This window comes from Culex quinquefasciatus, chromosome 2, assembly GCF_015732765.1.
Source record: "Culex quinquefasciatus strain JHB chromosome 2, VPISU_Cqui_1.0_pri_paternal, whole genome shotgun sequence".
In the NCBI taxonomy this organism is placed as follows: Eukaryota; Metazoa; Arthropoda; class Insecta; order Diptera; family Culicidae; genus Culex; species Culex quinquefasciatus.
Window position 1 is genome coordinate 184,573,913 of NC_051862.1, and position 12,597 is coordinate 184,586,509.

General features: G+C 36.0%; 1 protein-coding gene across 4 annotated transcripts in view; it reads right to left on the minus strand.

The window, feature by feature from the left end:
* Positions 1-564: 564 nt before the first annotated feature.
* Positions 565-12,597, minus strand: part of LOC6031277 (T-box protein H15) — a 91,407-nt gene continuing 79,374 nt past the window's right edge. For 2 of the 4 annotated variants that reach the window (XM_038256559.1, XM_038256561.1), the window contains exons 5-7: positions 5,535-5,779; positions 1,802-1,813; positions 565-1,671 (exon numbers count right to left, since the gene is read on the minus strand). In XM_038256559.1, the coding sequence (XP_038112487.1) occupies positions 1,092-1,671; positions 1,802-1,813; positions 5,535-5,779 (837 nt within the window). In that variant the 3' untranslated portion in view covers positions 565-1,091. The remainder of the gene's footprint in view (positions 1,672-1,801; positions 1,814-5,534; positions 5,780-12,597) is intronic. The other 2 variants (XM_038256562.1, XM_038256563.1) reach the window with 1 other exon arrangement.

Below are 12,597 nucleotides of genomic sequence, written 5' to 3' on the forward strand. Positions count from 1 at the left end.
TTTGCCCACTATTAAAAAATATTTTAGGAAAGCTGAGTAAATTCTCTATATTTTTCTTTTTTGAGCTTTGTTGATACGACCCTTAGTTGGTGAAATATTGCCATGCAAAGGTTTAAACAGGAAAATTGATGTTTTCAAAGTCTCACCCAAACAACCCACAATTTTCTAATGTCGATGTCTCAGCAACTAATGGTCCGATTTTCAATTTAAAAATATGAATCATTTTTTTTTTTATTTGCATGGACATTTTTTTACGAGGGGGGGGGGGAGGAGGGGGTCTATAAATCCATTTTTTTGCGTTACTTAATAAAAGAACGCTCTCATTATCAAAATTTCACTAGAGTACTATCTGATTGCAAATTCGGTTTTATTTTGAAAAATGAAGTTGAATGCAAAATGGCTTCTTTGGGCATACCGAAGGCCAAAAAAAAAGTTTCAGCCGGATTGAAAAATACAAAAAAAAACTCGAATGCTCAAAATCTCAGAGAATTGCTCTTATGGGACATTAATGATTAATTTCAAGGAAGTTTCTTTCAAATTTAAATAAATACAAACACAACAAGCTTTCTTGGAACTCAATTCGTGTACGTGTATTTTATGTCATATTGTTTTATTTACAGATAAAAATTCGCTCAGTTTCACTTTCCACTTTTATAGCAACAATGGTCAAGAGATATTAATTTCAAATGTTCACTTACAATTTTGATCTTCTTTCTTATTGCTAATTAAGTAGCTGCAATATTTTGTTTTATTGCTTCCATCACGATATTTAGCTAACTTCTAGTTTAATGAAGTGTGTATGATTTTTTATCTTCTTTTTTCTGTGCTCGTGCACGTGTACGTGTGTGATTGTGTGATAAAAAATAAATTATACTTTGCAAGAACCTAGTAACAATGAACGCGCTTCGCTTCCAGCTTAGAAATGCACCAACGAACTAATTCAATTAATTAGTAATGATAAAAAGGAAGAAGAGAATAAATAACAGTGACGATTGAACTATTTACAGCGACGTTTAAAAGCATATTTTGATGTTTCTTTTTTACTCCTTCGAAGGATTCGGTGGATTTCCGCTTGACAACCCAACTTGGTCCTAGTTGGAAGGACTCCGCGGCGAGGGTGGCTGATGATGCTGCTGCTGGGGCGGTGGAATCTGGTACGGACTGAACCGGCTCATGTGTTTGGCCCGCAGCTCCGACGGTGACGGCGAGCCCGACCCGGAACTGGTGCCGGAACCGGGTGGGGTTGAAACCGTAGCAGCCCCCGGGGGAAGATGGACCGACGAGGCACCGGAAGTCGGTGGTGGGGTCGCCGATGATGAAGACGAAGCCGCCGACGAGGCAGCGGCCGCAGCCTGGAGGAACGCCGCCGACGGGATCTGCGGTGGCCACTGGGATTGCCAGAGGCCGGCCAGGTTCATCTGGTGGGCGTGCGGGTGCTGGGGAGGGGGTCGTTGGTGGGGGTGACCGTACATTTGGGACATCATAAGATCGCCGTATGGAGTGCCGCGGCCCCACATTTGCAGCTGCTGGCGGGCTTTCTCCAGAATGGCCAGCTGGGCCCCGTCCAGTTCCTGTCCGCCCATGGCGAACTGTGCGGCCAGAAGCGGGTCCGGGAAGAGACGCAGAGGGGCGCGCAGGTGCTGCTCGAACAGAAGGGCGTCCATGGGGTCTCTGAAAATGAAGTTTAATCGAAACAAAACAATAAACTTGCGATTTAAAGCCATATTTTTGAGCCACGGTCATCAAACTAGAATTAAGGTTAGAAAGGAACAAAAATAACTCAAAAATAAATTTTACTCACATGCTTGGGAAACTGAAAATAAAGAAACGAAAGAAAACTATCAGTATGAAAAAAAAAAAAATGTTTTGAATCATAATGATGAAACGCTAAATGTCAAAAAAAGTTTCAATTCAACTTTATTAAATCATAATAACTTAATAAACATGAATATTTATAAAAATATCAGTTTTGGTTAATAGTTTTATATATTAGTGCTTTGTTTATAACGTGTTATGGTTAATGCGTTGAAACAGTATTTTTATAAAATGTAACAAAATATAACTTGGTGTTAACTAACATTCACCATTTTTTTCCTTGTTTTGAGTAGTATACATTTAAATGAACATTAGTTTACCAATCATTGAAATCACAGTATTTTTCTAGATTCTATGCAATCAATGCTTTAGTTTATAATTTTTGATGCAGAATTTTTATTGTTATTTCAATAGTTTTTACACTAAATTATTCAACCCTTTACTTACACTTGCAAACAAATATTTAATTTAAATCTTTTTATTTTATTTGTTTATTTTTTAAATAAAATTTGTTTCAGTCTCTTTCAATGCACAATTATGAACAAAAATGTAGAAAAACGAAATTTAATCCGGAAAGAAAGGCTTGAAATCATGGCATTATATTGGTAGAAAATGTCCCAAGTAGATAAATTCATCAACTGTTAAATGAAAAAATTCAAAAGTTTGTAACATTTTATTTCGAAAATTCAGCAAAAAGAGTAATTTTAAAACAATAACATTCTTTTTACAAATAAGTTCAAATCTTTAATCAGTCTGTACTTCGGATTCTTAAAAAAATCCACTAAGATAAAAAAAACTTTTGTAATGAGAAGTTGATTAGAATGGACATCATTTTTATTGATAAGGGACATTTTGAATTTAAAAATTTGTTTTAGTTGCCAAAGAGCGATATATATTTCCAATACATACATCCAATTTAAACCTTTATTCAATTTCCTTTTTTTAATTGCATTACATAACATTTTTTTTAAATTTTTATAAGGTATTAATCTAAATATTCTAAAAACAAAATAAAAAGGTTTATTTTCAATTTGAAGTTGCATATTCAAATGTGGAAACAAATAATATTAATTAAAAAACAAATATTTCTCTTGGTTATCATGCCGATGCACACAATTTCATTGGCAAAACTGTAGTAAAATGCATTATTCACTAGTACAGTTTTTGAACAATCATTGGTATTCAGAAATTAAATTTTATTGATAAAAATAAATAACAGTTTTTTGCGAAAATTTTAAAATGATACTATTTGCGATGTTGTGCAACGAAATTTCACTAAAAAACTCAAAATATGTTTAAACAAATACGATCATGTTTAAGACGATTACCAACGCAGGAAAATGCATTTGTTTGCCCTCTCATTGGTATAAAACAAATTTTTCGTAATCATCAAATGAAATTGAGACAAAATTATGATGTTGTTCAATATTGGATTAAGTGCAATGTTATGTTTGATTTACATTTTCATTATTGAAAACGTGTCCTTCCAAATATTTAAAAAAAATTGTTGAATCCAATCAAGTAATCTCCAAAGTTGAGATCACACCAACAGGTCCAGATGAATCCCACAAATATCAAATCCAAAAAAGAAACACAAAATCCAACAATTAGAAAACCATTAATCACCGAGTCAACACCCGTTAATTAGAAGCCACGACGCCGGCACACCTTCACAGATTCAATCCGTGAAAGTGTTGATGATGATGGTGGTGGGGCGTGGAATCGTCGTCGTCACCACCGCCGCCGCCGCCGAACCACGTTCTCAAGCTCTATCGAACCAAATTAACTCTTCGATGAAAGCTGTGCCCAGCGATCATTCCCCGTCCGGAAAGGGTGAGTGTGTGTGAATCCCTTCTGGACTCACAACTAAGAGAAGGAAAAAAAGGCTAAATCGCTTTGTCGGCGCCGCTTTTGTTCCCAATCTTTTTTTTTTTGTTTCAACGCGGCAAAACTCCGAGAAAAAGGCATTATAAATTGCTAGTTTTAATGTAATTAAGTTAACATCTCAACGTGTCATAAATCATGTTTTGTTTTTACGTTTCGAGTTCGAGAAAGATGGTTTTATGCTCAACAAAAATTTCCATTTGTCCACATGATAAATATTCTCAAGGTGTTATTCCTTTTTGCTGATAGTCATGTCATCAAACGATAAAATTATTATTTTATTTTGTGAAATTGCAGTTATTCCTCTTGCAGTTGTATAGGATGACCATTACGGTGAAATGGATGTTTCGGTGAAATGACTATTTAAATGAAATGCTGGATACATTTCGATTAAATGATCATTTCGATAAAATGAGCATTTCGATGAAATGATCATTTCGATAAAATGACCATTTAGATGAAATGACCATTTCAATGAAACGCCCATATAGATGAAATGTCCATTTCGATGAAATGACCATCTCGATGAAATAACCATTTCGATAAAATGACGATTTTGATGCAATTACTATCGATTAAATGACCATTTCGATGAAATGACCATTTTGATGCAATTATAATCGACAAAATGACCATTTCGATGAAATGACCATCCCGATGAAATAACCATTTCGTTTAAATGACTTTTTCGATGAAGTTATCATTTCGATGAAGTTATTATCATTTCGATAAAATGACCATTTCGATGAAATAATCATTTCAAAGGAATTACCATTTCGATGAAATGACCATTTCGATGAAATGACCATTTCGATGAAATGACCATTTCGATAAAATGACAATTTCGATAAAATGACCATTTCGTTAAAATGTCCATTTCGATGAAATGACCATTTCGATGAAACGGCCATTTCAATTAAATGACAATTTCGATAAAATGATCATTACGATGAAATGACCATTTCGTTTAAATGACCTTTTTGATGAAATTATCATTTCGATAAAATGACCATTTCAACGAATTGACCATTTCGATGAAATGACCATTTCGATGAAATGACCATTTCGATGAAATTATCATTTCGGTGAAATAACCATTTCAATTAAATGACCATTGCGATGAAATGACTATTTCGATTAAATGACCATTTCGATGAAATTACCATTTCGATGAAATTACCATTTCGATGAAAAGACCATTTCGATGAAATGCCCATTTCGTTGAAATGACCATTTCGATGAAATTACCATTTCGATGAAATGACAATTTCGGTGAAATGACAATTTCGATGAAATGACCATTTCGATGAAATGACCATTTCGATAAAATGACCATTTAGATGAAATGACCATTACGATGAAATGACTATTTCGATGAAATGACCATTTCGATGAAATGACCATTTCATTTAAATGACCTTTTCGTTTAAATTACCTTTTCAATGAAGTTATCATTTCGATTAAATGACCATTTCAACGAATTGACCATTTCGACGAAGTGATCATTTCGATTAGATGACCATTTCGATGAAATAGTCATTTTGCTGAAATGACCATTTTGATGCAATTAATATCGATAAAATGACCATTTCGATTGAATGACCATTTCGATGAAATTACCATTTCAATGAAATGACAATTTCAATGAAATGACCATTTAAATGAAATGACCATCTCGATGAAATAACTATTTTGATTAAATCAGAATTTCGATGAAAAATTTAAAAAAATAAACATTTCGATGAAATGACCTTTATCTATGAAATAACCATTCCTAGCTGCTTCAATCATTTGACCCAATTTTTGTGACGATAATAAAATTCCCAAAAACTCACCTATCAAAATCGGTCAGCCGGGACGAATCCCGAAATCCCTTCGCGAACGGGTTCGAGTCGATCTTGAGCTTCGTGATGAGCTGGTTCTGGTAGGCCGTGACCGCCGTGAAGACCGTCTCCGGGAAGACGTACGTCTTGTGGTCGAACTCGGGCAGGTCCCGCGGGTTGGTGGGAGCGTGCTGGCCGGGACCCAGCCGCACCAGGTGGATCCGGGGCTGGTAGCGGTGCATCGAGTTCAGGACGATCTGGAATAAAATCAGAAGAAGGAGAGAGGATGAAATGGAGTTGATGATTTTGTGTTGAATTTTTTGAAACGTTAAATGGACTCATCAACACTTGGGTTTGAAATGAGCCGCTAATGGTCGCATAAAACGCACTTGTTGGCGCCTTTAGAAAAGCTTTTGGAAAGCAGAGATGGAATGTGATGAAATTATCGTTACAGATAATTAATCAAAGTCAGGAAGTTTAAGGTCATCCCCTTTTTAAAATAACTTTAAAACATATAAGCTCAAATTCACCAATCTAACGAGTCCAATCCCAAGGTCCATTCCACCAACCAAGGAGTAAACTTCTTCATCATCCCACATCTTCAAGTAAACAACTCAACTCTGCCCGTTGACGGCCAGCATATAAACCAACACCAACACCAGGCTGGGAAGCTCAGCAAATAGCAATAGATCCCGGTGAGCAGTTATGTACAGTGTTGCCAGCAGCATGACGTTGCCAAAAGGGACTCATCGTATTCTTCGTCGTTGTCGTCAGCGCGCCGCCGTTGGTGGTTGTAGTCGTTGACCAAAGACTAATAAATAATGCTTTTCCCCCCGTCCCACCCACTTCAACCTGAGCTTGAACCTGAGGGGTGTTAAGGTGGGTGGGAACCCGGGGGTGATGGCAATCTATAAATTATGATTTGATGAAATTGATACAATCGCGAGGACACACAAACACACACCCACAACCAGGAGCAGCCACTTTGTAGAAAGCCAATGTCGTCGTCTTGGTCGTCGACATGTTCTGGTGCTTTTGGCCAGGGGACGCAATCGAGGAGGTGTAACGAAATAACAAATATCAATAATAAAGATATAAATATCACGGCTGAGTGCAGGCAAAAAATCGATACGAGACGTTCTTCCCCGGGATGGCGGGGAGGTTTAGGTTCTTATGGCGGTGTACTCTTCGTTCTCTGGAAGTGGTATGTCATCGTTCTAGGGAGAAGTCTGAACGGGTTTGGTTCTCTGCTAGATGAGTTGTATGTAATTAGATGATGATTTAGAAATAGTTGAGTTAAGAACGCCATTTTTGCAGCTCTTAATGCCTCACTTTTCGACCTCAAAATTCGATTCCAATCCTAAGATATTCAATAAAGACCGAAAAAACTCCGTGCATCGTCGTCTTTCTTCACATGAAATAAATTTCAATTTTGTCGTGCTATCTTTGACACACCCAGAAAGTTGCTGTGCGACAACTGGTCAAAGGGATTTAAGGTCAGAACGCGTTTGACACACGTACTTGCCCAACTACTGTGAACATTTTCAATTGTAACTCGGGACTCCAGCAACCATATTCAAACAAAATTCGGGGCAATGCGCAAAACGGTCAGTCAACCAAAACGTGTTTGTAATCATTTAAATTGCGTGCTCTTTTTTTATTTAAGGCCAAACATTAACGCGTTTTTCTCGGAACGTCAAAAAGCGACAAGATCTGAGGAAAAATCCTTTTTTTTATTTTTGGAGAAATAAAATAAGCCCTAAATTTTTACATACACATTAACCATAAGTTTTATAATAGATTTGTCGATTTGCCAAGGATATCGTTTGAAATTAGAATTCGTGAATAAAATGTTTATATAAATCCTGACATGGTCAGAACGTCATTTGAAAGTTTTTCACTATCTTTTTGAAAACAAAGCTGAATATTTAAAGCTTCAATTTTTTCTCAAATCTAAAGGCAAATAAAGATACCCTAATACAGTCCAGACTCGATTATCTAAGCTTTGATTATCCGATGTTCAATTATATGGAGATTTGAATGGGACTTTGGATAATTGGATCATGAAATAAAACATTTTTTGTTTAGGTAATTTTCTTTCTTTTTACATCAAAGTTGAGTACTGTGAACTAGTTTTAGTATGTGTTGGTGATTGCCTCTTTAATTACAAAATATTTTTTATAAATGTTTCATCGTCGCGTTTTTTGCCACTATCTTGTATTTGAAAATTTTTATTCACTTAAGAGCAGTTTAGGGGACATACATAAACTCAAAAATAAAAATAAAATGCCAGATTGTTTTTTTTGTGATTCGATTATCTGGAAAATCGAGTCAGAACTGTTTATTTAACCAATAGTACGTACCATTTTTTCCCCAATTTTCGATTTTTGAAATGAGTATTTTAGTATTTTCTATACACTTATGGCCAAATATAAAAATAAGTGTCCAATTATTTGAGCCAAGGAACTTCCTGACAAATTTCGAGCCAGCTGTTTTTGTGATTTAAATTTCACATGGAATTGCTACAAATATTTTTTTTGTTTGATATTTAGTTTCGTTATCTTACAGATTTCTTTTAATTTCCAAAAATATAATAACTTTGCCTTTTAAAAATTACTTTCTTATAACAATTTTATCGAATAAAAACTGTTCAAAAATTTTCAATGGCATCTAGAGCGAAAATTTTAGTACATTTTAAATATTTTTAGAAAGTATATATTATTTTAACTCAAAAAATCTCATAAAAAATCTCCTAAAATCAGGGGGTTAAAAAATTATTATTGCTGAAATTAAAATTTTCAATAAAAAAACTTAAAATTTATTGTGATTTAATAAAAAGTGGCATTTCAAGACTTTATATTATTGCAAATTTTGATAATCGGGACCACAGATCGGTAAATGACATAACACTAGGAGAAAAATAATATTTTCATGAACATATTGATATTTTCAGTGTTAGATCAGTCTTTAAAGCATTTAGTAAACCTAAAGTATCAAAATGTTAAAAGTTTGGCTTGAAGTTTTTTGTCACACTCACGACCTTGACCAGAGCCAAGAGGAAAAAAAATACGTTAAAAATATTTATAATATTTGACAATTTCTGAATATGTTTTTTTTTTCGTTTGCATTATAACAACTTTTAATATGATAGATTTTTGTTGAAAACATGTTTTTTAAGACAAACGGTTTATTAACTTTAATAAAAAAAGTGGTACCGATTCATAAGCTTTACGAAGCATGTTTTATGCATTTTCATTAAATTTGGAAACTTTGTTAAATGTCTTGTATTTTCGAAAAATCTTTCTCCGGCTCATAGAATTAGAAAAAAAAATGGATAAATGTATAGATTTTTTCAAGAAGAGCTTCTCCAACATTCATTTTCGTTGAAGATTATGAGTACACTTTGGCTATTTCCACCAAAAGTGAGCGAAAATAATCGTAAGGTTTAGTCTGAGTTTGAAGTCTAATTCTTAAATTCAAAATAAATCCTGTTGGGGTAATTCTCTACCAACTCACACGAAATCGGGAAAAGTTGCCCCGAACCCTCTTCGATTTGCGTGAAACTTTGTCCTAAGGGGTAACTTTTATCTCTGATCACGAATCTGAGGTCCATTTTTTGATATCTCGTGACGGAGGGGCGGTACGACCCCTTCCATTTTTGAACATGCGAAAAAAGAGGTGTTTTTCAACAATTTGCAGCCTGAAACGGTGATGAGATAGAAATTTGGTGTCAAGGGGACTTTTATGTAAAATTAGACGCCCAATTTGATGGCGTACTCAGAATTCCGAATAAACGTATTTTTCATCGAAAAAAACACTAAAAAAGTTTTAAAAATTCTCCCATTTTCCGTTAAAATTTTGGAACATGTCATTTTATGGGAAATTTAATGTACTTTTCGAATCTACATTGTCCCAGAAGGGTCATTTTTTCTTTTAGAACAAAATTTTTCATTTTTAAATTTCGTGTTTTTTCTAACTTTGCAGGGTTATCTTTTAGAGTGTAACAATGTTCTACAAAGTTGTAGAGCAGACAATTACAAAAATTTTGATATACAGACATAAGGGGTTTGCTAACAAACATCACGAGTTATCGCGATTTTACGAAAAAAAGTTTTGAAAAAGTTACTTTTTGCGTTTCTCTTTGTTTGGTCGTCCGGGTCTGTCGCGGGTGACCATGAATGGCCATGATCGATGACGACCAACTTTTTCAAAACTTTTTTTCGTAAAATCGCGATAACTCGTGATGTTTATAAGCAAACCCCTTATGTCTATATATCAAAATTTTTGTTATTGTCTGTTCTACAACTTTGTAGAACATTGTTACACTCTAAAAAATAACCCTGCAAAGTTAGAAAAAACACGAAATTTAAAAATGAAAAATTTTGTTCTAAATGAAAAAATGACCCTTCTGGGTCAATGTAGATTCGAAAAGAAAATTAAATTTCCCATAAAATGACATGTTCCATTTTTTTTTACAGTCGAGTAACGGAAAATGGGAGAATTTTTAAAACTTTTTTAGTGTTTTTTTCGATGAATGAAAAAAAAATCAGGCGTCTAATTTTACATAAAAGTCCCTTTGACACCAAATTTCTATCTCATCACCGTTTCAGGCTGCAAATTATTGAAAAACACCTCTTTTTTCGCATGTTCAAAAATGGAAGGGGTCGTACCGCCCCTCCGTCACGAGATATCAAAAAATGGACCTCGGATTCGTGATCAGGGACAAAAGTCACCCCTTAGGACAAAGTTTCACGCACATCGAAGAGGGGTCGGGGCAACTGCTGTGTGAGTTGGCGGAGAATTACCCGTTGAAAAAATGCAGATTTCGATTATTTTTTTTTATATGGCCCTTCAAATGTTTGATTAAATGTCATTAATTGAATTTTGATACATTTAAACGATACATATTTTAAAGAGAAATATCTTTATTCAACTTAAATTTTTATTTAAGCCCTATTTAAATGATATTATATACTATTAAGTGTAACTTGGCCTCTTATACATAAACTTGTGGTCAAAGAAGGTTGGTTAAAATAATCTTTATATAAGAATTGAATATTCGTCTTTTTATTTTATCCATTACTTAAACAGGCAAAAAAGATGTCAACATTTTTTTTAAGTCAAATTAAGAACTTAAATTCCAAGGCTAAATTGTGTCCAGTTTGCTTTTTCCGCGACTCTGACTCGTCTTTGACTCACATATACACTTTTTAAAACAAGCTTCCGACTTTGCTAATTCCATTCGAATGAATATGACAATTTTCCCAATTACGTTCCACTTGAACCCCCCAAAAACCGCCAGCCAGTCCATTCAAGCTCAACCAAGTGTCAAAAAGTCTTTCTCTCTTCATTTTCAAAAGAGAAAAAAAAGTCTCCTCCAACAACGATTGCTTCATCAGCCACTTTCCAGCCACTCAACCTTTTCGTCGTCGTCGTCGTCGACGTCCGCCCCAAAAACTTGTGCCGTTGCTGTAATTAAAGAGGATGTTGAAAATGAACCGTTCTATATGCTGTCAATGTGTTGCTCTGCCCCAACCCCTTTTCAGCTGCAGCAGCATCCAAGGAGGATCTTCGCCCGTGAATGGCCGTGCCAACAGCAAAGAAAATGGGCTGCGAAAAAGTGCCACTTTGGCGAGAAAAGCTCTCCTGTGCTGGGTGGAGTTGCGGGGGGAGAGGAAGAATCGATTTGTCGTCAGCTATGCCAACCGAACGGGAGGACCAAGAAGTGTGTCCAGGGGCCCTTTTGGAGAGCAGCTTTAATCCTTGCCCGCGAAACGGAATATGGTGTGCAAACTGTGGGGAAGCTGCCGAGAAGGCGGCTGCCATGGTAACCGTGAGGGAGAGTACACGGGAAGAAATGATTCTTTTGTTGACTTGAAGTTACATATTTTTTGTTTTTTTTTTTTCATTGCTCTTCTGGTATTGATTAACCACTGACGATTTAGCGAGTTATTAAATTCTGTAACTATTACAGTCCAGAAATGGTTATCCAAAGTAAACGAAATTTCAAATAACTTAGGGTTCGAAAATCGAACATAAACAAAATTATAAACAAATTTATTCTTGGGTTTTTTCAGTTGGCATCCTCAACCATATTTATTTTTCAAAGCATTTTTTTACAGTTTTATCACATTAACATTTCCGTCTTTGGAGAAGTTTACCCTTTTCCGTGCAAATCTTTCCAGTTTTCTTCTTCCACTTTTTCAACACTCTGCTCCAAGCAGCAAGTTTTGCATTTTCCTCCTACTTTCAATGTGTTGGTGGAAAACTGCTCACCCTTTCCCTTCCCCCTATTGTGAAAGAGGATAAGAAAGGACTTCCAACCAACCCCCCCTTCCACCCCATTGGCAGTCGTTAGTCAGTGGCTGGCGGTGAAGCGCATGTCTTCACCAAGTTTACCAACCTTCTCCCCCCTGTACCCGTCTGTTCCCCCCTGCTAGGACGTGGTCTTTGTGAGTCCGCGTTTTAATTGGGTGGCGTGAGGTGGGTTTTGATAATGGCGTCACACTTGAGTGGGAGTTCTCGGCATGGTCTTGAGGAGGTTTTCCCGAACAAAGAAACCACCTTAAAACTTGAAAAGTCCTGTTCTTTCGAAAGGACTTACACAACGACACTCAAAGCGGGGGTTGACGACGAAGACGATAAAGTTTTCCTTTCCGCTTGTGGATGTGTTTGTGTGCTGGCAAAAGCCAGACATCTCCAGAGCAGAACCGTTTGTTATAGTGCCGATTTTTAGCATACAAATGGCTCCCAGCAAAGTGAGGTGTTAGGTTGATAAATTGGGTACGAAACATCAACCCAGGGCTCACACGTACAACTAGGCAGCAGCCTCCTTGGCTGGCACACATACAATACAGACACTAACACTCTTCAGCACAGGTAAACCTGCTTATGTACAGTACATCTTATGTAGCACTAAACGTCTAACTTAACCTATATTCTCGTGCGATGTGCGATGTAACACGGTTGTATGTGCTGTGCCAAAACGAACGAGCTGGTTGATGGCCGTGATGAGTTGGTGAATATAACTTGATCTCAGCAGCTGTTTCCAGACGGATTCACACTGTTGATTTTG